The 26,764-nt window shown below is 38.5% G+C and overlaps 1 protein-coding gene across 8 annotated transcripts in view; it reads right to left on the minus strand.

Moving 5' to 3' along the window:
* Nucleotides 1-17: 17 nt before the first annotated feature.
* LOC132701838 (bromodomain-containing protein 3) overlaps nt 18-26,764 on the minus strand; it is a 32,940-nt gene continuing 6,193 nt past the window's right edge. For 2 of the 8 annotated variants that reach the window (XM_060670068.1, XM_060670067.1), the window contains exons 6-19: nt 24,163-24,468; nt 21,862-22,109; nt 19,129-19,282; nt 18,709-19,063; nt 14,813-15,025; nt 11,469-11,639; nt 10,290-10,409; nt 6,992-7,129; nt 3,765-3,841; nt 3,294-3,683; nt 3,051-3,218; nt 2,490-2,939; nt 1,136-1,501; nt 18-1,072 (exon numbers count right to left, since the gene is read on the minus strand). In XM_060670068.1, coding sequence (XP_060526051.1) covers nt 1,007-1,072; nt 1,136-1,501; nt 2,490-2,939; nt 3,051-3,218; nt 3,294-3,683; nt 3,765-3,841; nt 6,992-7,129; nt 10,290-10,409; nt 11,469-11,639; nt 14,813-15,025; nt 18,709-19,063; nt 19,129-19,282; nt 21,862-22,109; nt 24,163-24,468 — 3,222 coding nt within the window. In that variant the 3' untranslated portion in view covers nt 18-1,006. The remainder of the gene's footprint in view (nt 1,073-1,135; nt 1,502-2,489; nt 2,940-3,050; nt 3,219-3,293; nt 3,684-3,764; nt 3,842-6,991; nt 7,130-10,289; nt 10,410-11,468; nt 11,640-14,812; nt 15,026-18,708; nt 19,064-19,128; nt 19,283-21,861; nt 22,110-24,162; nt 24,469-26,764) is intronic. The other 6 variants (XM_060670070.1, XM_060670072.1, XM_060670069.1 and 3 more) reach the window with 6 other exon arrangements.

Raw genomic sequence — 26,764 nt, forward strand, 5'->3', positions numbered from 1 at the left:
AATGAAAACGTCATTCGTTTATAATACATCTTCATTTATTTAGTCTAACATCACTATTTCTGACTTAAAATTGAAAAGTTATTGAAAAATATATAATAACAGCCAAACAATAAAAAAAATCGTTAATACAGTAACTACAAAATAAAACATTTAAAAAAAGAAGGATCTACGAATGATTGTGTGTGGTGTGTGTCTGTGAGTGCGCGCGCGCGCCTTCGTTTCAATTTTGCAAACGAAGTCGATGCAAAAATCCATACCAAAAACACAGTATAATAATCATCAATACACGTTATGATACAATAATTACAAGTCGGGCCGGCGGGCGGACCGACGACAAGGGGAGAGGGATCCAGCTACGGACGGGACGCCCCTCGAATCTCGGACCACACCCCGGCCCGATCGGTTGGATAGTAGGTACCTTATTGCTAGGAAACTTTTGCTCGCCCTTTTATAATTTACACCGTCCTGGTAAGTTGTAGTTAACTACGCGGAAGAACGTTTAAGGTAGGTCGTTTGTGGGGAAATGTACGACAGGCCGAAAGGAATGGAGTGGGCGGGGTCCGCCTCGGGATGAGGATGAAATGGGAGGCGGGATAGGAGGAAGACCAAAATTATCGACGCCCGGCCTTAACAAAAAAAAAACTGAGTATCATAGAGCGGCGCCCGAAAGTCGACGATTTCAAAAAAACAAAAACAAAAGAAGAATGAGGTAATGGTTCTGAATGGATCGTTTGTACCTATCTCGAACAATATAATATAAAATTATCAACAACTAGCAAACGCGTGCTCCCGTGCGCCTCTCGTCTTAAAACCTAAAAAACTCAAAACGTCTGTACACGTACTCTTTATATTAATCGTTCTCTATTATATACATACACATCTCGTCGTCTCAATGCGAGTAAAATCTACACACCCTCTTAATGGAAAGTTTCAACGGCGGCGAAGACGCCCCACCCTTTATGTCTCAAACACCTCGCGCACAGTCCGTCCTCAATGAAGAAGTCCATTATAACGAACCCTCGAAGGCCGCCATTAAGTCGCTCTGCATGTTCATGTCGATTTTGTTCGCCATCTACGAACGGGAGACGACGCCGTCAAAATGGAACCTACCCGCTCACGCGTTCGCCACACTTACCACCTCGCGTCGCCGCCTCTCTTGCTCCTGCAGACGCTGCCTTTCCCGGTCCGATATCCGGTCGGAGCCGGAACTGAGGGAACCCGGCGACGTGCTGCCCTCTCCCGGCGACGACTTGAGCTCTTCGACCCGTTGCGAGGGCAACGCCTGCTGCTGCTGCTGCTCGCGTTCCGCGACCGCCTTCCTCGCCTTTTCCAACGCCTCTTGCTCCTCCACTTCTCGTCGCCGCTCCATTTCTTGCCGCATCCTCTCCTTTTCCGCCTGCTCCTTCTGTTGCCTTTTCAATTCGAGCGTTTCCAGCCGTTGCTTCTCCCGGTCTGCCTTCTCCTTCGCCTTGTTCTGGAACGCCTTGAAGCTGTCCATGACCTACGAATTTTATTCCGGACCTTGGAAACGTGCTTTCGTATCAACGATGGTAAGATAATATTAAATCAATTGAGGAACGAGAACCTAAAGAGGTAGAATGTCTTAGTAACTTCACGTAGGCGATGACAACTCGAAGAGTCGCTTCGGTGATGTGTTCCACTGCATCGCCTCTACTCAAACCCAATATGAATTGGTGTTTGTTAAGCAATGGAAGTAGGAAGGATAGTTGTTTGGTTGTTAATCAGTTTTTTGAAGTTTAGTCATGTAGAGTAGCCACCTCACCAGGGAGTCGGCGAAATGATTTCTTCAGACATCTGCATGTTCTTCAATTCAGATGAAAACTGACCACATCGTCACATTGTGGACTAACGCGTCAACGAAGGCATGACGATATTCCGGATTGTTCTCCAGTGCCAATATTAAGATACTATCGAGTGTCACCAGTTGGTATTTTACCTTCTTGGTGAAACATAGTTCAGTACTTGAGAAGTTTGATGGACAGGAGGAGCACGCTCCGCATACAAAGACAAAATCATCAGCGAACGCATTAGTGTCGTGATTTTTCTTATCAAATGAAAACGTTGCACTTCGCAGGCCTCAATCATATGATGTTTTTATGGAGTGCACACATAAGAAGAATGGATGAAGATAGTTTGGTGAGCAAAATTCATGCACGACACCCCTTTAGGAAAGAGAACCAGGTCTTACACCTATTAATATTAGGAAGACAGTCTTGAGTTCCACAGGAGCGGTTAGAGACCTCTTTCCTTCACGAATTTTGGTCTGCCCCTTTTAGTGAGTTAATCTAGAATTTTAGGGAAGCTTCCATTACATCACTCAATACTCCGAGGGTTAATCACCGATCACTTAACACACACATATCCTCTTTTCAGTAAACTCCAGCATCAATTTTCGCTTTCAATCGTTTCATAACAATTGAGGACTGCCTAATCGCTCGTACCTGTGCGAACAATGATCTTATACTTGCCTGCTGTTTGCTGCTCGCGCCAGACGCGTTGTTCTGGGGCGAGCCCGCCTTGGCTAGGCTCGACCACGAGCTCGCGTTCTTCACGTCGGGCTTCGCCTTGTATCCGCCGGAGAGCGGCGGACCGACCGCGGTGAACGCCTGCTGCGCCATTTTCGGATCCGCGATCATCGAAGACGGCGGCTTCTTGTCGACCACGCCCAGTCCAAAATTGACCATCGGGTCAGACTGCTCGACCTTGAGCATTCCCGGGTCCTTCTTCATCTGACCGCCGCTACTGTTGTTCAGGTGCTGCGGCAACGGATCGAATATCGATGGGATCGACAGTTCCATGGGTAGACCCATCGTCGACATGCCGTTGTTGTTCGTCCCCATCTCGTATTCGTGTTTAATGCCGCCGCCGTAGCCGTTATTTTGCGCGTGGATTGTGGCATGTGGAGGCGGCGGGTGACCCTACACGCAAATTGGAGGAAATTAATGACGACCACGGCGTATGTGAATAAAAAGATGAGAAACAAAACGATTTTTTTTATTTTTCACATTCGCACGTAAAGGTCAACATACCAGGCCCACCTGGTGCATCAAGCTTTGCATGTCCTGGTCCATATGCAAGTTGTGGTGCTGCGGTCCGCCCATCGACATTAGCCCCGCCATTGGACCCGGCGGCAAAGCCATGTGATGCGGAGGCATGTTGGATGTTACCGCACTCATAGGCGCCATCTGCATCTTGTTCTATGCGACAAGAAAACAAAACCAAAGCGAACGTGATAAGCTAGCACGACCACGCCTATCTCGCGCCCGCCTTACCTGACCTATGGTCGTCGTCATCGCGATGATGCTGTCCATAGGCTCGTTTTTCACGATCTCGTGCTCCAGGTTGGCCAGACTCTGCTCTATCGGATCCGTGTACGTCAATGGCGACGGCGCGTTGCTCACTTTAGGCTTGCTATCGTGCGCAGGAGACGGACCGCCTCGACCGCCCGTTTCCGCCTTTATCGCGTTCGGCGGCTGCGCGGGAAGCGGCGACGGTATCGTCGGCGGCTTGTCGTTGGCCGTTTTGTGAACGGAAGGTGCGACGGGGGCGGCCGCCGGCAACGGTTTTGCGACGGCAGGAGCCGCCGCCGGCGCCGTCGTACTCGCAGATGTCGCGGGGGTCGCCTTGGATTGCTGTTGCGGCTGCGACGTGGTCGTCGGAGGCTGTGGGCAACGCGCGTGTCATTTTCGAGGGCCCGCTTAATTATTTTCCGCCACGCGGACATGGGGGGGTCGTATACTAACCAGAGGCGCGACGGTGCTGCCCGACGAACTTTTCGCCGTCACTTTTTTCTTCACCTGCCTGGCGGCGGGGGTGGTACCTGGAAACACCTCCTCGTGATACGCGCCGCTCCCGGATTGCACGCCCGCGCGTCCCCGAGTGCACACGACCGCGAGACCTACTTACCGCGCGGTTGGGAAAATGGGAAATTGGGAGGCCTTACCGCGAAATCCCAGCGAAATAACAACCACCACTTATAATAAATTTAATAATAAATTTTATTTATATGCACTTGACATTATTTAGTAGGTTAACATTTTCCTCATTGTTTGTAGTTTTCTTTTTTCGGTAGGGATAATTTTTACAGGTCGTCTCTCTCTCTCTCTCTCTCTGCTTAAGAAACTTAAGTATAGGCCAGCAAACACTACATATATAGAGGCAAGACAGACATTAAAAACGGTTCGATTAAAGCGTTTTTTTTTTAAGGAAAACATTTTATTCTTATTTACACATGATTATTTACACAACAAAAATGAGTTAACCCACACGGGAGCGGCGAAAAAAAAAAAGTAAACAAAACCAAGAAATGACAATAGAAATATATTTAAAGTTGTTGCGGGAAAAAAATACATAAAAAAAAACATCGAACATTTTTTTTAAATACAGTGCGATCCGTTAATAAAAAAATATTACGTGAAAAATAACAGTATGTATAACCATACTGTGCACGGTCTAATATACCTATAAATAAGAATACATTTTATATATATCTATATATAAAAAAAAGAAAAATTAAACAAAAAAAATCTTTTAATGAAGACACTTTCAAGTGAATATCGAATAATTTCTTTTGCCTTGCGTGCGTGCGCCTCTGCCCCGCCCCGCCCCGCTCCGCCCCGAGTGCAAACAATGTGAATGGAGGCCAGCTTAGAAGCGACCACGCCCACCGGCAGCACCATACAGACTCTACCGACCCGATTTGTTCCAAACCACTCGCCCGTGCGGCACGCTATCGGAAAAACGCACAGAAACAAAAAACGACACGCGCACGCGCCGATCGGCCGCCACACACATTGTCTGCATTTCCAAAAATATGTAGCGTTTGCCAAGTATACCGCCGTACCGAGTAAAAAATGATACTTAATATTAATAATCAACTAGCATATCCAAAACGGTCAACAAGAGAAAAAAAATTACGCGCGCGTCGCCGCCGCCACCGCCGCCGGACCGGCAGATTTGAAAATGCTTGCCCCTTCTCATTTTGGTCAGTTAAAAACGAAAGCAATACCCCCCAAGGCAGCCGACAAAAAGCCCCGGACGGCGGAGGCGGCGGCGGCGCCGCCTAGCAGTCGTGGTGTGTATCTCTATAGAGAAAAAAAGGAATGCGGTAAGACCTGTATGGCTGGGTCCTTATAGCTGTGCCCCCATTTAATCGGACAGAATGCACTCGAGTCCGCGACGCCGAAGGTAAGACGTTCTTACACACGCGCGCGCGCACACACACACACACACGCACATACGCACGCACACACAAACATTCAAAATGTAAAATAAAGGCGCCCTAAGCCTCGCAACGACGCGCGCGCGTCGGGAACGCCCCTCGAGGCGTTAGGGCGAGGCGTGTCGCGCTTCTCTCGACGTCGTCAATCGGCGCGGCGTCGTAATACTGCCAGTGAATGAGAATCGCGCGAAATTACTAACCTAAAAAAAACGCGACCGTCCCTCCCACCCCCACGGATAAATAATAATTATAATAAATACTAAAACGGGGATTGAGGGGGACGGGTGAGACGTGTGTGTTGCCGCGTTTTAGTACCGACAATCGCCGCCGCGTGTCCCGGCTTCCCGCGCCTTACGCGCTACGTTTTCGAAGACTCTGTTACCCGATGCGGGGACGGCCGGGGTTAGCGGGGCAATTCTTATTAGTGATAGAACATCACTTGTTTTTTTGCCGATAACGATATTCGTAACATAAACAGCGAAATCTATTTAGACGAAACCGAAATCTGGACAAGTCCCGTTTTATAATTCCATTGCGTTTTGAAACAAATTTTTCTTTTTTTACCTAAACGTTTGGCGAGATCAAACAGAATGTAGAAATGTATGGATATATAATGTTGGAGAGTGAAATAAAAACGGTTAAGCAATAAAGGTAAACAGAGCCTCTTTTGGGGACATTTTAAGACATTGAAAAACTATGTAACACTTTAACAAAGCACGCGCTACAGATGTGCTTATTGCTCAAAAAAACGTGTATATATTGTGTGTGAAATTTGTTCATTTGACCATAATTAAAAAATTGCTATAGATCTGCGACAAGAAATTGACTTTCGCTTCTTTAACTTCGGGACCCTTATTTTTTAATATTAACTCGCCAAAAAGATGTGCAAATCTTTAAAGTTATGATAAGTAGAAAACTTATATTAGAAAATACTTTCTGTGGCGTTAAAAGTAATTTACAAGTCGTTAACATAGGCCAGGTTAGTATTAAGAACGACTTCCCATACAATGTATTGCTGACGATGGAAATAAACATATTCTATATCAATATTGACATCGTTCTATCACTAATTTTCCGATGGCACCGAATCTCAAACGCGGATAATACGTCGCGACGCAGGAGACGCGTCGGGTCGGGGTGACGCGCGCCAAACGAAATAAATAAATAAATATATAAATAAACGAAAGGATCGGTTTAAAGCTTACAATTCGACGACGCGCCCTCTGCTTCGAAAGTAAATCGAATAAAGGTCACTTTTGCGGACTCTTTTGTTTAATGGCACATCATATTTCGGAGATTACATTAACATTTATTTATTTTTTTTACTTAATATTATCCAGCCTAAAACCATTTTTCTTTTCTGATCGTCCACGGTATTTTTTATTTTTAAATTTGGTACTCGTGTAAGATTAGTGTCGTTTCCGACTTTCCAAATTTGCTTTTTTTTACGCTCTTAAAATCAATTTTAAATTATTTAAATGTTCTAATTTTAACTTTAGGCTGTAATTTGGAACCGATGGCTCGTCTCCTACCGCCCCCGAAAACAAACCGTTTTCAACGCACGCCCGCCCCGACTCCGCCCCCTTTCCTAATCTACAAATCAAGATTCGCATTTGTTTTGTTTCGCTTATTAAACGCGCGAGGGGCCGAAAGCCCCCCGCGTTGTGCTGCGCCCTGACGACGACGGGAGATCTACGTGATTCGAGGAGAGAAAGATGGTGGGGCCCCCGCGCGCGGTGCCGAGCTAACCTGCTTCGCTGTCGCTAGAGTCGCTCGAACTGCTCGACAACGACGACGACGAACTGTCCGAATCGGAGCTGGACGATGACGACGACATGCGTCCCGCTCCCGCGCCCGTCGGGTCTGCCTTGTTGCCGCCGCCATCTTCTGGAACGAAACGGGACGACCAAATCACGAACGTGTCGCCGGAACATTTGGAAAAATAACATTGACGTACTGTATAGGGTATACCGTTTATCTTATAAATAAAAGTTAATTGGGGTATTACAAACCTTTAATTTATTTTAATTTTATACATACACACAAGGTGTCTCATTTTACGTGGGCGAGCCTCAACTTTCTTATTTTAAATGGATCGCCTGGAATACTGCTTCCTTTTTGAATTCTATACAAAATTCTAGACATATAGAAAAATAACGTTTGCAAGACGTAAAATATCTGCCATATTAATACAGGGTACTCGAAAAATAAGATTAAAAATCAAATTTAAAAAAATCGCCGAAAAATTTTTTTTTAAATAGAAACCACCAATTTGTATAATCTTGTCATATTTAGCATTAAAAATTAAGGCAATATGCCTAACATTTACTTTTAAACATTTGTTTATCGCAATAATGTGCTGTTGCAATATAAATTCAGTTAGTTAGGGTAAAGTGGCCATGACGGCATTTGAACAAGACCGATGCCGATGTGCCGATGCACTTAACAAGATCCAAAGATTATGTGTGCACTATTTATACAAAATAAGACCAAAGATAAGCGATAACGTCGGTGAATTTTTTTATTAATGAACGTTCTATAAAAAATTAATAGCTTACAATTGTTCAATATGTCAGATTCGGGTTAAATCTTCATTGGTGTCCGCAAAATGCAACAAAATATTAAGTTGCTCTTCTGTTTTTAAAGTTCCATATATTTTAAAGTGTTGGCAAATACTGCCGAAGATCTTTTTTTCTGGGCGGCTCCTTAATGGAAATTTTCTAATATAATCTCTAAGGGCCAGGGTCCGGTTTTTATTTTACGATATGTAACTTTCTAACATCTTTTCCTCTGTGGTAAACATAATACGCAAGCAGCATTCTAGTACTTGTACTAATTCAACTTATATGGCAACAGCATATTATTTGTGAAAAATGTTTAAACGGAAATAATATTTCAAAGAGTAAAAATAAAAAAATATTAGGCATATACAACTCTATATAAAATTGACTTAATTTTTATGCTAAATATGAAAAGATTATAAAAATCGGTAGTTTCCATTAAAAAAAAAAAAAGGTTTTTTGGCAATTTTTTTAATTTCGTTTTTAATCTTATTTTTCGCGTTCCCTAATATGAAATCCGTTATTCGAGTCCTAAGAATCTACGAAACCATAAATGAGTCTGCAAACGTCATTTTTCGCATAAAAAAATTGAAAATGCCAGAAACGGTTACATTTAGGTATAGGACATTATACACAAACTATGTCAAGAATTTTGCATAGAATTCAAAAATGAAGTAATATACCAAGCGTTCCATTTAAAATAAGAAAGTTGATACTCGCCCACTAAAAACGAAACACCCTGTATATACAACATTAAGATAAATTGAAGGTTTGTAATACTCCAATTAACTTTTGTTTTTAAGATAAACGACCCACCCTATAACAATTCAATGTAAGCTGATCTTTAATGATTTTAAGAAAAAAAGTTAATGCTGTAATAAAAAAAGTTTTTCCACATTTTCATTGAAACTACTTTAGACATTTTGTTGAGATCTGATAAGGACCCGCACTTTTTCGTAGGTGAAAAGTATTTTTGTACTTTCACCTAGACTGGGCTAAGCGTGAAAATGGTCACTGTTTTTTTTCAAAAATAAGTTTTACTTTTGAAAAAAAATTATTTGATCATAATTATAAAATTAAAAGTTAAATGATTGAATAATATAAATAATATATAATATAAATAAAAATTGTTGGAATCAAGCGTTCTTTTTTAATATTTTCAACTGTTTTAAAATCCAGTTCGACAGCACATAAAAGAATTTTATATCAAAATAGTTATCCTTCTCTTGCCTTTGGCCATTGAGTGCTGTACTGAGATTATTTTTAATATTAAGCGGGCAATTAACTATATAAAGACAAGGGGAGTGACAAATCTTCTGCGACGACCTCAGTTAAGTGGGAATAAAATTTACCATCTTGAAAGCTAAGCAAAACGTCTAGCTTGAGCAACAATTTTTTTCAGATTGTACGACGACCAAAAATATAGTGCATTTATTGCTTGACGTTTTAAGTATTTTACACCGTGGTAAAAACCTTCCCAACAGATGTTTATTCTGCATCAAGTAGGTCTTGCCTGAGATGGACCGTAACGAATATTTGTAGAAACTTAATATTATTCTTTGAAACATAACTGGACCGTTTTAAATTTGATTAAGCATTGATGCTGCAGGGTATTTTCGAACAAGTAGAAACGACATCAGGTAAGTACGTTTTTTTGTACCTGATTCTCGAGCTTTGACCCTGAGAGGATTTTTTCATTGGATAGTTCAAAGGGTAAGGGTACAGGTAAGTTTGAAAGTAATCATTTTTGTCTTGCGTGCCTTCTACATAGTTCTTCGATTTGTAAACAACAGTGAAATCTTTGATTGATATGATTTGGTCTGAGTTGAAAGCGCATATAACAAGAAATAACACTGCACCAAAGTTTAGTGATAGTACCATAAACGTAATTCGGCAAGAGGTAGCTAAAATGTCAATACAAAACTGGTCTAACTGTCAAAAACAAGTAATAAAAGAAGAAAATATTTATCGAGAACGATTAGTGGCGGAGTTGATTACTAAACTAGGTGACGACAGTAGCGATAGTGACGATTTTTTAAGTGACTGATACTTTATTATTATTACATTTAATATTTTGTATATTAATAATGATACTATGTAGAAATGTAATGAAATAGAACGTGACAAATTGTTACTTTGTACTAATTTTTTTCATGTACACTGAAAAATTGAAAAGATACTTATACCCCGCTTGTTAGTGTAGGTCGATAAATTCCTAGGACGGTTCTGGAATGGTTACGGACCTGCTAGGCAGGATGTTCTATAAGGGGCTGCGGTTTTGAAGTAACAAACAGCAGGCAAAGTTAATCACGGGGTCGGTTGTAAAAGCACTATATTTCTGGTCATGCTATACCACAACAATATGTTTTTTCTCAAGTTAACTTTTGACCTATCACTTTTGAACTTATCACCGGCCTCAGAGTCGCTATATTATCTAATAGCAATATGAAAAATAGTCGTAAGGGAGAGCAAGGGGATTTACTAACCTTTTTTGGGTGCCTTCTTGCTGGGCCCGATCTTGTGGTTGACGTCGAGCAGTCGATCCTCAAGTTCTTTTTTTTTCTCCGCTATTTGCTCCTCCTTCGATTTACCCGGCAACTTTTTGTCTGTGAAAGAAAAAAACGGACGTTCACATCTCGACCGCGTCCCGATCAGAAGGACGTGGTCAACGGACTTGACGAAGCTCTAAACGTTTTAAGCGCGCAGGTGCCTACTTTTGGTATGAACCAAAAATAAAGAAAATAATCCCCGATATTTCCAAGTCAGACAATTATACATTTGGATTGTATTCATAACCAAAAATAATCAAAATTCGATAAGTTTTCTCAACAAATTTCAATTAAAATTTCACAGCACTTCCTTATAACCGATCAAAACGCAAAAATTTATCAGTGGATATTTCACTGGCAAATTTTAAGAGCATTTTTAGTTTTTGAAATACAAAGCTAAATTGAAAAGTCACCATTCGTAACTCAACTATCGAAATTGTCTCTTATCCATAAAACTTTTACCGTAGAACTCATTTCAGCGTGCGAAATTAGTATACAGGGACCAGTCAAAAAATTATCGGACCCTACTACAAAACTGACGGTTAGAGAATCTTGAAGATATACAAATTTAATGAAGTGCAGCAATTGTTTTGCTAATTATTTATTTGGCGGACATCTGGTCAGATCAACGATTTTTTTAATTGTCACAATATCAAGAACTGTGTAGTGAGAATCAGCCACATTTTATTTTGGGCACACGTATAGTTCATAGGATTTTTGAAGGAAGTCTGACAGCACACAGAGTCAATTCAAAAAGCTTGTTCACAAATTGCTAAAAATTTTACTTAATAAACTAACGCGCAGGTAATGTGCAACAGCGTAAAAATCATTATCAACGGCCCCATAATATTATTTTTTCTCCCGAGACAGGTACACCCATCACCGACGTTGGGCATGCGATAAAAACATCGAAACCGTTCGACACTCTACCATGCTTAGAGAAAAACTCCGTGTAGTTCCAATTACGTACGCCTGTGGCACACACACGCAAAAATAAAAGAATAGATAAATAAGATGGGAAAAGAGTAGGTGGGGGCGGCGTTGCGATAGCCGAAAAAAAAAAAGGTGGAGGGAGGAGGTGCCGTCGCACACAGACGCAATGTAAACGGAACTTACAGTGGGGCTTACGTGGCTTTTTCCTCAGGCAGGACGCGACGTAGCTCTCGAGCTCGCGCAACGTCGACGGCTTCAGCGTCTCGAAGTCGATCTCGATCTCGTCGGGGTTGGAGTCGCGCAGGGACGGCTCCCGCGACTGTATTATGTGCACCACCCTGCCCAATTTGTCACCTGCGGACAAAAAAAGATATCGCTTACGTTCACCTTTGCGCCTACCAGGGATGATACTTTAGACCTATTATGTTTCGAAGAAACTGTTCCACGGTTAAGATTAATACGAAAATAAAATGCAAATCTTTTTTCATTTCACTTGATTCCTCAGATTCACACAGTGGAGTAGGATGAAGATATATGCACAAGAAACAGAACTACTCTCTTCAAATCTACTAGAGTAGATTGTGAGAATAAAGTAGAGAAAGTATTTATTTATTTATATATTTACAACAACAAGCAGTTAACTCGATGAGGCTGATGAATAAAATGTATGTATGTATGTATGTATGTATGTATTTATTTATATATATATATATATATATATATATATATATATATATATATATATATATATATATATATATATATATATATATATATATATATATATATATATATATATATATATATAAAACTAAATTAATAATCCTTGTTAAAAAAAAACATAATATATGTATGTACAAAGTGTATCTTCAATGATATCACAAAGAAGAAAAAGATTTTTACAAAAGAGAAAAAGGAAGAAAAAGAGTTATTATTTGTTTTTGAAAGAATTAGTACTTGTTGCGGACGATACGTCTTCCGACAGGGAGTTCCAGGTATACACCACTCTGTTACATAGGAAGTTTTTTCTCTGCAGTTTGGCAGTCTTTTTGGAGTGATCTCGTAGATGGATTTTCGGGTCATTTTGAAAGATGTTCGGTTCACATGAGTAACAGTTTTGTATCATCTTGTAAGACTCAATTCAGTCTTTCCTCATAGGAATCATTAGATAAATGAATTGGAAGTTTTGTTGTTCTTCTATGAACGCGCTCGAGCTTTTCAATGTCTTTAATAGAGTAGGGATCCCATATTGTCTGACCATATTCCAATTTTGGACGAATGAAAGACTTATAAAGTTTTACAATGGCCTGAGATGATCTATTAAGAAAAGCGTTCTTCATACAAAACACTCAAGAATTAACCTGTTTAACTATTTTGAAATACATGTCTCCCATTTCAAGTTGGAAGGTCTTTCTGTTCTTCTACATGTTATAAGCTCTTTTTATTATGGGTATAACGACACTCAGTTCTGTTTGTTCCAATATCCAAAACATTGCATTTCTCTTCGTTTAGTTTCATTTTTCATTTTTTGGACCAAATTTCTATCATTGTTAGGTCTCTCAGAAGGTCATCATAGTTTTCACTTATGTCGCTTACATAAATTAGAAAAAGCAGCGGCCCAAACTCGTACTTGATAGTAACGATCTTTCAGAAATGAAGCAATAAGACGTAGTAGATTTTCTCTAATCCCGTAGTGTTTGAGCTTAAGCAAAAGGAGATTTTGCGGAACTTTGTCAAAAACCTTTTCGAAATCTAAATAAGTACAAACAGAAGAAAGTACAGAATAGTAGAGAGAGTACAGAGACTGCTACATGCTAACTAAGAAATTGTTATCCAAGTCACTCTAGAAGTCAGTCTCGACTAGATAGTTATTATTTATTATTGTAATTATCAAAGATAAGTAGAAAGCTAAATCAGATATTTCATTTTTCAAATAATTAAAGTCATGTTTCGACCCCAACTTGCAAGTTGTCTTACAGGGGATTTCATAAACGGATAGACACTCCGAGGCACTGATGATTGGCTACTCCCAACAGAGGTGTCGAAATCGGAGAACGTCGACCCAGACGAAAGAAGGAACAAAGTAGAAGAAAAAAAAACTAGAGTGAAGAATTGTTTAGCGTCTCGCTAGACTTAGAATACCAGAAAATGTTAGCAAACTTACGATGTCGTTTAAGATTTTCGAGGTTCTGTCAATTAAAATTCTACTAAAACGACGATTGCCAAAAATAATCAGCTAGACAGGTCGCTGTGACATTAAACTGCCAAGACAAACTCGGGATATATTCCCGATCGACAAATTCCATATTCGAAAATTTAATATTTCCAACAGAACTTGTCCTGTTATCCGCAGATCAAAGTCGAAAAGTGAATGATATCTGGGACGGGCTCGAATCAATATTGGTACGTGTCAGACCATAGAATATTAAAAATTTGATAAAACACCAACTCTTAGTTAACCACTGGTAAAAGCGTGGTTACACCAATAACCAACCCAATCCCTTTGTTTTACTTTGTCTGCCGTTAACTAACCATTAAAAATATCATGCAAATCTGGCGAAATGTCAAACGACATAACCATTAAAAAAAATGAAAATTGTTGAAAACTAGACTGCGCATAAGACATGTCTAGACTTTTGTTTACTTCTGATTTTAGAATTAGAACTGGAAATAAATTATGGATATAGTTGTACCGTTAGCTGTTTGAAATCAATCCATTGTAGTATGACTAATATTTCATTTTATTCATTATTGTTAAATTTTTAAATATGAAATAGTTTTGAAATACAACCGTAATAAGAGACTACCGTGCGTTCAATTCATCTTGATAACATTTTAATTTTAATTTAAGAAAATTTTTAATCAGCGCTGATATACTTATGGGTGAATCTTTTATATATTCTATTGTATATGTTCTATTATCTATTCATCTATAAATCACGGATATAAAATATGCCCATCTATGACACCACCCATACATTCATTGATTGGTACCGCTGAGTTTTTATTTCGAGTATTTGTCTAGGATTATTCAAAGACGAATATCACGTATTTTGTCTATTACAACCCTTTCTTGTAGTGCATCCTTCCTTTGACATTGCTCTGCGCTTAGTTTTTGAGTTTTATCAAACATAAACATATTTTTATTTGTCAGTCAGGGCACTGAAATTTCCTATTTTTGGCGATTTGTCAAAAACGAGTGGACTAAGATATAAAGTGTGTTGCATCATTGTAATCGGAATAAGATATTCTATTAAAGACATATATGATATACAGGGTGTTCCATTTAAAAAAATAGGATCTACGCTACTGACCCTACATTTTGTGTTTTGTTTACCTTGATATTTCTAAAAACGAAAAACTTACAGCCAATTAAAATGTTATCAAGATAAACTGAACGCGTGGTACAGGAGGAAAAGCAGAAGAGGATAAAGGAGAATAAAGAGGGAGCAGGAGAAGAAAGGGAAGAAAATTCCGGACGGTAGAGAGTAGAGAAAATAAATAGTGGCGGGGAAGAGATGACTCACCCGGCAGCTTGTTGATGTCCAGCGACAGCTGCCGCTTCTCGTCGTACGACATCGGTTTCGCGTTGTCCTCGTCTTCCGAGTCAAATGCGGCGGGGGCCGGCTGCGCCTGCGCCTTCTTCCGACCCGGCCCGCCGCCCGCCTTGCTATTCGCCTTGGCCCGTTTCGGAGGCGGGCCGTTCGGCGCTGCGGTCGCGGGTTTCGGCCCCCGCGGACCTGCGAACACACGCCGGTTGGATCAACCGAGATCGCCCCCACCCGCGCGAGGAAACTACCCAATCCTCATAAGGACGCTTTCACACGTACGGATAAAGCCGATGCCGGTTCCAATACAATTAAATCGATTCTTTCACAAGACTCCCGAAAGGTGAAATTTACCCTTCCTTGATCTTCCGATCTCCGATTTGTCGATTTCGATGATCGATTATACGAAATGTCGGTGACGGGGAGTGAGAGCGTTTACTGCCCAGCAGACAAATTAAATTAGAATAAAAAATGTTCAGATTTTTACAGTTTTTAATGATTTATGACAGCTGTTTCGGCAGCATTGTGTCTTTATCAAATACAAAATATGACAATATTTTGATTACCTTTATAGGGTTATAAATATGAAGTAATAGATTCGATTATCTCATTTTGTTAATCTCCATAGCTTCCAACAAATTTACTTTTTTGCTTTTTGATTGATTATGTAAAACATTAAAATTATCGTCAAATTTGTGCATTTCAAAATTAAAATGAATGGCATAGTTAGATTCCGAACTTTTGTTTTTATACGCTCTTTTATGTTTGTCATGTTTTATTTATATAAATTTTGAGATATCATCTACATTTCATCTTGTAGACTCCGGATTTTTGAGTTTTTCGTAATTTAGTTTTATTACTTTTTAAAAAAATGCCCAATGGTGTTTTCAGTTTTAAAAGCAATCTTAAGACCAAATTTAGATAGTTGTTTCGAAAGTTTCTAGCTAGGTTCGCCTATGTATTTGATTGTTTTATACATTTTCGGTTCGGTCGGGATAGATAAAGTTCAGAGTTATTTGAAACGGCTTTTTACTTATAACCTTATCCATCAAAGAGTGGGCGTAACCATAGCTAAAAGCTATTTGTTTTATAGTATTCAATTCTTTTTCAAAATTTTCTGTGGTAAGTGGTATATTAATTAGTCTGTGGATAAAAGTATGAAGTACAAGGGTGATTTGAGTTACTATGAATTATTGTGTCCGTGTGTGAGAGTTTATGGTAAATGGAAAAATCTAATTTCTTCTGTAGTTTAGTTATAGTATAGGACTACAGTTGTCTTTCCGTATCCGTGAAACAAGCAAAAATATGTTCCACGTACCGATATCACCAGAGAAATACTTTACTCAGAGGATGTTTATGTACGATATTTTCTAAATTGTCCATGAAAATTTCTGAAAGTAGTGGTCTGAGTGATTAAATTAAAATCCTGTAAATAAAGTTTGCTCACAAACATTTTTGTGGCGGTCAAACGACAGGAAACCAATTATAATGATTACTTGGACTGAGGTGGCTTTTACTTGATGAAAATCCATGTAACAATTAAATTAGATCAAAAAATGTTCAGATTTTCACAGTTTTTAATGCTTTATGACAGCTGTTTCGGCAAAATATGTCTATATTCCCACACTTATATATAAAAACAGATAGTAATAGATTTTTAATTACCGGTATTGGGTTATAAATTTATATTTAACAACGGAGATGCATTTCAATCCACTTGGTCATTAAGTAATAAATTCGAATATGTCACTTTGTTCATCTCGGGAGCTTCCTAAAAAAATTATTTTTGTTTTTCAATGATTATGTAAAATAATCAAAAATTATCGTCAAACTTGTGCATTTCTTAATTTAAATGAATCGTAAAGTTAGAATCCGATCTTTTACTTTTTTATACTCCATTAATGCGTTTCTTAAATGTTTCTACCTGTTGGTCCAATATAAATGTGCCAAAATCATTGATATTGTTGATGGGATATTTTTCCAAATTGAATTTGGTGTTTCCACTAAAAAGTCGAAAGTAAATATACTCGCAAGAAAATAATTGAAAAATTTATTGCTTTCTTTGGTTACTTTTGTAAACAGTTAACAGGGATATTGTTAAATTCGTCTTGGGGTTTTTAGTAAAATATTTTTTTTGAACGGCACCGTCAATAGTGGAACGTGTGGAATCATCAAACATCGGCTTTACCGCTAGGAAAAAAATACAGTGCGGCGCGTTATATTTATCACACGGTGGAAAATGCCGGCGCCGCATTGTACGTACCGAAGACAAATTTAAAAAAAAAAGAAGAGGCAAGGCAAGGTCAAATGCAAGCAGCGTGTCTATGTTGGCGTGTATTCGATAAGAAACTTAGTAGTAAGGAAAGCGAGATAATTTAGGTAGTCTACTGATAGATAGAAAATACAATATTATTACCATGCGGTAATCCAAAAAATACTACGTCAAAAAATAAAATCCAATATGTCTACGTCACATGCACTGCGGGCCATAGGCGTTACAAAAAAAAATGTCGTCCCAAGACATTCCAATGAGCTATTTATTAATCTCCTTGATTCTTCCTGCGTCGGTTATTGATAAATCGAATTTGCTGACATTTCGCTTATCATCCTGTTTGCTTGGGCTCTAAAGAAGCCATCAAGATAATTGGCGAGAAGTCGGCAACTTTGATTTATCTAAAACTGAAGCAAAAGGAATCCATCTTGCAGATTTGTAAATAGTGTTACCGCAGCCTGTGGAAGTTTCTTTGAAAAAATCCAATGAGGTAATTTTTCAAATAAACTTAAACAGGTTACTGTAACACTTTTTACAAAACTTCTAGATTGCTCCTGCGTCGGTTTTTGCTGAGTCGAACTTGCTGTTGGCTTCTTCAGAGGTTTACTGAAACTGGCTCGCATTTTACTCTGTACCTGCTTATATATCGTTTGAGGGGGGCGGAGCTAATTGAGGGGAATGATAACTGATTCCCATATTGGTGACAAGTAAAGACCTGAATAGCGATTAAGATTGTTAGATAGGTCGTTTATTGATTTCTATAGACTCTCGGATTTATAAAATTTTATGTCCGGTTTCGTGATTGTGTTCGGCAACTGCTGATAAGTTGGTCATAGTCTTAAGGCTCTTTCGTGGTCGGATGTTCAGATTTTTGGACAAATGGTAAATCTGGATTTGACGTTATATTTCTTTAGAAATTTTAATATGTGGTCAGTGACGTAATGAATGTAAGAAAGGACAACAGTGGAAGTGTGAGATTTCTTTCAGCTTCATTGCTATTGGAATGTTTGGGTGGAATATTTTGTGATGAAACGCTTAATATCTTTAATGTGGAAATTAGTAGAGAGATCAGAGGTAAGGTGCTTTAATTCTGGGTTCAGGGCCTCGGGCTGAACTAGGTTTACGGCTCTGCAAACAAGAGAGAATTGATGAATGATTTTCTATTGAGAAGAATATCTAAGAATGGGAGGTTATTATTAGTCTCTAAATCAAATTATGTTAGAATGTATCCAGTTTAAAGGCCTAAAAAAATCTACTAGGGATTTTTGACCATGAGGTCAAATAACAAAAGTATCATCGACGTAGCGTTTCCACAATTTTGGTTTTAGATAGAAGGTGTCGAGAGCTTTCGCCATGACAGGTGACAGTTTGTTCGAAAATTTGACCGTTATAAGAAAAATATGTTCCATTAAGGTGAGAAGGTTCGGTTCCAGCAAGTTCGACTCGGCGAAAACCGACGCAGCAGGAATCCAGAAGTTTTGTAAAAAGTAGGTGTTCCACAAGGATTTGGCACCGTGCCAGAAAAATAGAGGAACGTAACGCCTACCGAGAGCCCTACCCCCCGGGATGTGGGGGGGAATTGTGTCGCCTCGCCTGGCCTCACCTTTGTTCTTGGGCGTTTTGGCGGCGGCGGCCGATGACAGCTGGTGGTGGTGCGCTGCGGAGGCAGAACCCCGCGGCGGGTGATGGTGATGGTCGCCGCCCGCTTTGGAATCCGCCCCCGCTGCCGCGCCGCCGCCGTCGTCGAGGGCGCTGTCCGCGGCGAGGGCCGCCGGTTTGCCGCCCCCGGCCGCCTTACCGGTACTGTTCGGCATGGGGTGGACGGCCGCGGTCGCTCCCGATGCCGCGCCGGTGCCCCCCTTCTTCGGCTTGTCCTTCACTTTCTGCTTTTTCTTCTCCTTCTTCCGTTTGCTACTCTCCTCGACCAGTTTGCGCATCTTCTCCTGCATCGCCGTGAGCTGCACGAGATGCGCCCAAATGGTTATTTTTTTTGTCTCTTGTTAAAAAAATTTCCTCCGCTCACCTCTTTCTCCAGCAACTTCAGCTGCTTGTTCCGCCTCTCCTCCTCCGAGTCTTCCGTGTCGCTCGAGCTTTCCGAGCTCGAACCCGACGAGCTCGACTCGTTAGGAACCATATTGCTTAATCTGTTCAGCGGTTCGTCGGGTATTTTCGCGAACCTGCAACGCAAGGAAACCCTTCGATTAATAAAATTCCATCAGCTACATTGACATCTTTTTATGAAAAGAGATTGCTTAATTATATCTTCTATTCCTTAAGAGAGTATTTTGCGGTGCTTGAATGAAACTGTACTGTTCTGTTTTTCCTTTCCAACTTTGATTTAATTTCTCTTCTATTTAAGGATTTTTATGGTAGTATTATAACTGCAGATGATCAGACGTCGATCTTAAAACACCCTTATTAGAGACGATTGGAATGAGTGACTGAGAACAGAGTGGCTAAATGAAAATGGTGGCTATGGTATCCAATTTTCAAAATTATATTATATTACCAAGGTAAAAATTGAAGCGCCGCAGATAACTACATTTTCCTACAGTTCGGAATTATCCTTCACGCATGCAACATCCCCCATTTGTCGTATTTTTTCTGGAAAATTGATTTATTGTTATAAAAATCAATATGAGTCTCTGAAATCCGGATAATATTGGGAACGCCGAGTAAAGTTTTGTAACTATTTTAACAGAATACTAACAGTCTGTGCCATCCGGTCCTTTCTCAAGTTTTTGTGACAAAAATGCCCGCACACTGGAAAACTTGTTACCTTATATACAGGCTCTTGCAGCATAGTGAGCCCAAAACTAATTTGCATGTTACGGGCTCGATTTTCCAGAGAAAGTCGAAAACTGAAAACCGTATCGTGATATGTCAAGGCGTTTTTGAGCTACAGGGTGAGCTACCTGTGCGACTTTAAACGCCTTCTATTACTTTTTTAATTGTAAGAATAGAGTTATTTTATCCGTCTTGTCTTAGAGCCTTTAGTACTCGAGATATCACACAAACTTATATTTTATCAAAAAAATCATTTTTCAAATAATGAACGATATGCCATACACCTATTTTTATTAAATAGTTTAAGAGATATTTGCAATTTTTGATATTTACTATAGTAGGCGCTGTGCGCGCCAAAAATGTGTAGATAAAATTTTATTGGACTTTCAATACAATATTTTATTACTTTTGACCCTTGGGCTCGTGTATCATGGCAATTGTTTTTATCTGATCATAGCTACCTAGATAGATACCATAAAATTACATAGGTCAGAGTTAAGCACAGCCTACTATGGTAATTATTAAAAATTGCAGATATCTTTTTAACTACTTAATAAAAATAGATGTATGGCACATCGTTTGACAGGAAATTTGATTAGAAAACTAATTTTTAGAAAAAGGGGTATTGTAAATCTCGAGTAAATGGTGATTTTCATTTGGATTTTTTCAAATTCAAAATTCTAGCTCTTGTTACATTGTACAATACCATCTAAACCAATTGGCCATATTTTTACAAATTTTGTTTTACGGCTAATAATAATAACAGCGAAAATAATGATTTTCAGTGTCTTAGATTTTTGTCTATAATTGGAAAACCCTTACATAATCGAAAAAATGCTTGAAATAGAAGTTATAGAGCACCGAATCTTCTGCGTCCGTTAATAGTTTTCCAGAAATTTTGTTTTTTCTAAAAGAAAAAATAGTTACAAATTTGAGACATCTACTACATATTTGAATATGGTGCATAATATCCCGAACACCCTGTACAATCTCCGAAAACCTAAAATACAATACTAAAGCATTCCATACGGACTATATGGTCGCGTGAAAGAAAATGGCAGCCTTATAAGGGGAACCCAATTTTCAGTTTTTTGCAATTTGCCGGCACACCCTGTACATTTTTAAAAAATCATCAAAGATAAATGATTTTGGTCAAGATCTCGCACGTCTTCTGGTCCAAGAATTTTTTCGATCGCGTATACCGTTTTTGAGAAATGATTTTTTTCTCGATATCATGCAAATGCGATTTTTAAATTTTTAAAAATACTTCCAGACTCCCCGGTCTCCCCAATTTCAATATGTTCCGTTAGAGGACTAAACTCTATATTTGTGCGAATTTTAAAATCGATAGCTGCAAATCTCGGACACTCGTCGTGTTCCATAGCGATGTACGAAAAACAGACGAAAATCACAAAAAAAATACAGATGCCAATTTTCAATCGCAGCTATTTCCTATGGGCACATGTGTCTCGTGGCCAGTTTAAAAGGAGCAAAACTTCAGCGCCCTCACTCAAACCGTTTGGAAGTTATTCGCGTTTTTATGGAGCGTACAGAGAACAGAGAACGGAGAACAAACAAAAAATTGCAACGTTTATTGTTCGACGCCGATTCCATCGGTACCAACGGCGACGCTGTACGACGATCCGTTGCCCAGCGCGTATACTTTCGAAAAATTCGATTTCATCGATTTTTCGAAAGTAACAAGTTGGTGTCAGGGATTACCAATATCGCTTATTATGATTATTTAAAAAAATCAAAGACTTAATTACAGTTTCTACCCCCTAAGAGAATTTTTTTATTGCGATTTGCAGCAACGTTTCTTAAAATTCCTGTCATTAACGTGTCTTTTAATTTAATTTTTATTTTCTTTATGGCTCTTTGCGATAGGGACGTACCAGAACCAGTATAAATAAACATCAGCAAAAACATATTAACGGCAATGGTGGTGGGCCAGTTCAATCGGACTCACTTGACTTCGAAAACGTCTTGAAGCTTGCGCGCCATCGCCACCACGTCGTGATCCGACGGGTTGTACTTGTAGCAGTTGGTGAATATCAGCCGGACGTCCTGCGCAAAGTCCTGCGCGGTACGGTACTCCCGGTTGTCCATTTTCTGCTTGACGGTGCCGAGGTCCATCGGTTTCTTGATGATATCGTGGTAGTCGTGGAGGCCGAGCAGTTCAGCGTCCACCGGCTTGTAGAACGGCCACGCGTAATTCTGCGCCAACCGCCGGTCGTTAAGTTTTATATTTATTAGAAACTCTCTGGACCTCTTATTTTGGCTTTGACTGACTTTATCCGGTATTTGAAGCTTACGCATTTGATGAGATATAACCTTTTCCCTTGTTCGTGTTGTTAGTAGTAATACGATATGTATGCCATGAATTAAATAATAAAGATTGGTTTTATTCCATTGTACCTATTTCAGCAACCGTTAATAATACGACTTAGAAAAAAGAATTTTATAGGTAAATCGACCAAGAGAAATAGCTGTAAATAATTTTTGAGTTTATTAAACGGCCGAAAAAAAAAACGGGTTTTCTCAAAAATATTCCAAATTAACCTATATCAAAATTAGTCTTAAAATAATCTACTGTAGATAAGGAAACTGCTTTGTTTGAACTACTTCTTTCTATCTCGTTAAATTAAGGGACTTCGACGAACTTGTTTAGTTTTTGAAGAGCATTTACAGGACTGGCATGTCAATATCACGGTATTATTTCTTTTACGAGTCGGTAGGAGGCGCTTCATGTCAAAAACAAAAACAGATTTTCTCGAAAATTTTAAATATAATTATAAATATTTTTGCTAAGTTGAAACAGCGTAAAAAAACACAGAAAGTAGTGGAAACGACATGGCAATATATTTTTTCGTCTTCGAGATATAAATAAAAATGTGTTTATTAAACATGGTTTCCAACCGTAGCATAGTTATAGTACCAGAGACGATATACGTGACGTGGAATGCTTACATTTACTACTAGAGTTAAATTTGATTTTATCCTAATTTGTAAATAAGGATAAAAATATTAATACCATTATTTTTTTTGAATTTTTTTTTGAAATTTTCGAGAAAATCATAAAAATTGCTGTTTTTAACATGAAGCGCATACTACCGACTCGTAAAGCTCTTACAAATACAGTTTAAAACTAAACCAAGTTTGTCGAAATCGGATTAGCCAAAAAAAAGTTATTCAACTTTTTCTAAACCGAAATTTGACCCTAACGAGATAGAAATAAATAGAGAGATAGATCGAAATAAATAATTCAAACAACAAAGTTTTCTTACCTAGAGTAGAGTAGATAATTTTGATGTAGTTGTTTTGGAATATTTTTGAGAAAATCCGTTATTTTCTATTTTACAGTAAAGGTTACGCCCCCTACCGACCATTTCATGAACCTAAACATAATTTCCAGCTTTTTCTCTCCTTTCTCCGGTACTTAAACTGGCTATTTTCTTTGTTTATTTTAAAAGCCATCTAATTGCGTCCTACCAAAGAAGTGGTCCTCAGGGTCCCTAGATATACGAGTCAGCGCTTTGAAGGTAACTTCTTATAGCAGACTTTTATAGTTTCCTTTTCGATTTTTTAAAAAACGTAAAATATTGGAAAGCAATGGCACTTTGGAGGTGTATCTGGAACTTCATTGGTGAAATATAAAGCAAAATAATGTTTCTTACAAGGTTAACATACTTTTTAAGGTAAAGATAACTTAAAAGAATGTACAACAACTAAGCATTATTCTCTATTATCAGTTATTATGTTCTTTTTTATCATATTTAAAGGATAATGTGAAAGCTGCAGTTTTACAGAAAGCAAAGCATTATTAAATAAAGACTCTAAAAGCACTCCCTATTCAATTCAATATTGCAAAAGGCTAAGATCCATAAACAGTTGTAAAACTGGTTTGTTGATAAGCTGCAAACATAATGCTTAAAGTTTGAAGAATAATATGTGTTACATCAAAAACTATTTCTCGAGTAACAACATCAAGCTTTTCTTTTAATAATGAACTTTTAGAAGAATGAATCCAGGCACTGAATTGCAACCTATGCCAAACACGCCATTTTTTTTTTAAACACTATCAACATCAAAATACGACGCAAACATTAATCTTACATGAAGTCAATCATTCAACCATTCCCAATTTTACTTAAAAACCACAGTAATATTTTTTCCGCCAGAGATTTCATCGAATCGTAAAAGCGCATAAGGGGGAAATTTCATAAGAGGTCCGAATTTATTGGTTTTAGCGCGTCACGAGTACACTTACACAGTGCTTCTTCGAAAACAGGTCCTTGAGGATCTCGTTGCACGCCTTCAGCGACTCGGTGAGCTTCTCCTTGGACTTGAGGACGTGGGCGTGGTGCGCGACGGCGGTCCCGCCTCCCGGCGCGAGGGGTGACGGCACCGCCGCCCCCGACGTCTGGTACGCGACGAGACCGTCGAGCTCAGGCCGCAGCGGCTTCTTGATCTGACGGCCCGACTCGCGTCGCTTCGATATCTTCGCCGACGAGGAGGAGTTCGACTCGCCGGACGGGTTGTAGTCGTAGGCGGTCGCGGGCGTAGTCGTATCGGCCTGGATAGAAACAAAAATTATTTACCGGGCGTCTAAAACCCATGTTGTATAAACTCCGTGAAGGAAATTAACCATCAATGGAAAACGTACACAGTTTCATGCAGTCGTTTTATAAATGCCTGCCCTCCGTATCTCTTTGACAAAATAAAATACCCAACAACAAAACATGAGGCTCTAGCCCAACCCAGTGAATGAAAAAAAAAAACATTTTTTATTACCGATTCGGATTCTATGCCACAAATATGTAAAATAAAAGGTTTTCTTTTGAATTTTCGCAAAAAAACACGATTTATCATATTTGTCAATATACTGGGTTCTGAATCCGACTTTAGTATTATAAATTCCTTTTTTAACAGATTTTTTTCCACTCCATGCTCTAATATACTCAAAAATGAACTAATTATTTATAAATGAGTGTTTGAAGAGGTTTATAAAAGTGTATGTATGTATTTCTTGATAAATAAGATAACTCGTTTTTTGCAATTCGAGCACCATCTTGGGCCATTATATGTAATTTTCAATATTTCACGGTTTCCATACTTTTTGAATATCCGGATGACAAATTATTAAGCGCTTTCAAACCAAACAAGTAGTACCAAAAAATGGAACTAAAAACAAAATGAAAAATATTTATATCGTTTTCTTGTTGTTAATATGTAGGTTATAATATTAAATAAATTTTAAATGTTCAAAAATTATACATCATATATTATAAAAATTATATATAATTTCTGAAAAGAAATTGAAACGTCCTAATTTTGTATAAAAATATCATATCTCCTCGAAACATAATTTTTATTTCTTGGCTTGCCCTTGCCTTTACGCACTTTATGTCCTTTATGGGTTGCACTTTTTTTTTATTTACGGTTGTTTTTTGAATATCGCTATGAAATAAAATAAGTGTCCGAAATTTGAAGCTATCGATCGATTATGTATTTCGCGGAGATAGGGACCGGGAAGTATTTTTAAAAATTCAAAAACCTCATTCCGCAGGACACAAGCTTCCGCAAATTTGGCATGAAGGTGATATTCTACCTTTTCTATCTTTTAAAATCTGGGGACCATCAGACTTTCTGAAATACAGTGGAGTTCGAATATAGTAAACCCGTTTATTCTGAATATTAGGTTATAAGGAACACTTTTTCAAATACACTCAAAAAGTCTCATAAGACAAATGTAAATTTTTACTGTTTATAGTGAATCGGATACAGTGAACTAAATTTCGTTAAGATTAAGATATATTTTCCGTTTTTAATGAACTTTTACGGGGGTTCCCCCTGTAATGAAAATACATCGCACATTTGTTTTTTTTTTTATCTTAGTTGTGATTTATATATATCGTGATGACAGACCTTCAAATACGATGTAATACAAAAAATTAAAAGTGGCACCAAACAAAGTAATATGAAATGAATTTGCCCAAAGCGACTGTCTCCATTACCTTTAAAAATCAATACCAATTCAAGACTACAGCCATGGATCAAGGCATAATCCATTCAATGAAGTGTCCCTATACTAAGATTTTGCTGATAAAGATGATTAAAGCAATTAATGATGGACAAGAGTTTTCAGTGAGCTTATTGGATGCTGTAAATTTTATTCACCGTGCTTGGTAGTAAGTTAGCAAAAACAATACTGCAAAACTGTTATAAACATGTAGGATCCTTTGAAGCAGAAGATGATTTTGACTTTGGTGATGAATGGAATGGTTAAAAAAACATTCAGGAGGTCACAAGTTATTCCAACTGAATCTTTGATAGAAGACGAAATTGTCCAGTTAGCGTCAACAGGTATCTATAACATAAAATTAACGTTATTTTTTTCAGACACAAATGAAGAATTGAGTGAAGATAAGCTGAACGAGGAGATGATTGAGAAAGTGGCCATGACCAATGTTCCTTCAGTAAAAGACATGTCGGAAAAAATAATAGAGATACGCACATCCTTGGGGTCACGCGACGTTCCTGAGAAAGTTTCGAATTCTTTTTGTAACCTTGAAAGCTGTATAAGTAATATTAACTTTTCCAACAGACTTGTACAAACCAAAATATCCCACTTGTTTATCCAGGAGTAGGTGGATACATGTATTTTTTTAGATATTGTTTACATGTTCTTGTTCACTTGTTACTTGTTTTGTACAGAATATTTCATTTTCACTTTTCCAAAATTACATAATACATATACATATCTAGAAAAATGTTAGTATATCATTTTATATATTATTTAATAACCTGCTTTCATCGGGATCAACATCGGGTGTGCTTATTGCTTATAGTAAACCTCGGATACAGCAAAC

This window comes from Cylas formicarius, unplaced genomic scaffold (assembly GCF_029955315.1).
Source record: "Cylas formicarius isolate icCylForm1 unplaced genomic scaffold, icCylForm1.1 PGA_scaffold_5__7_contigs__length_24384050, whole genome shotgun sequence".
In the NCBI taxonomy this organism is placed as follows: Eukaryota; Metazoa; Arthropoda; class Insecta; order Coleoptera; family Brentidae; genus Cylas; species Cylas formicarius.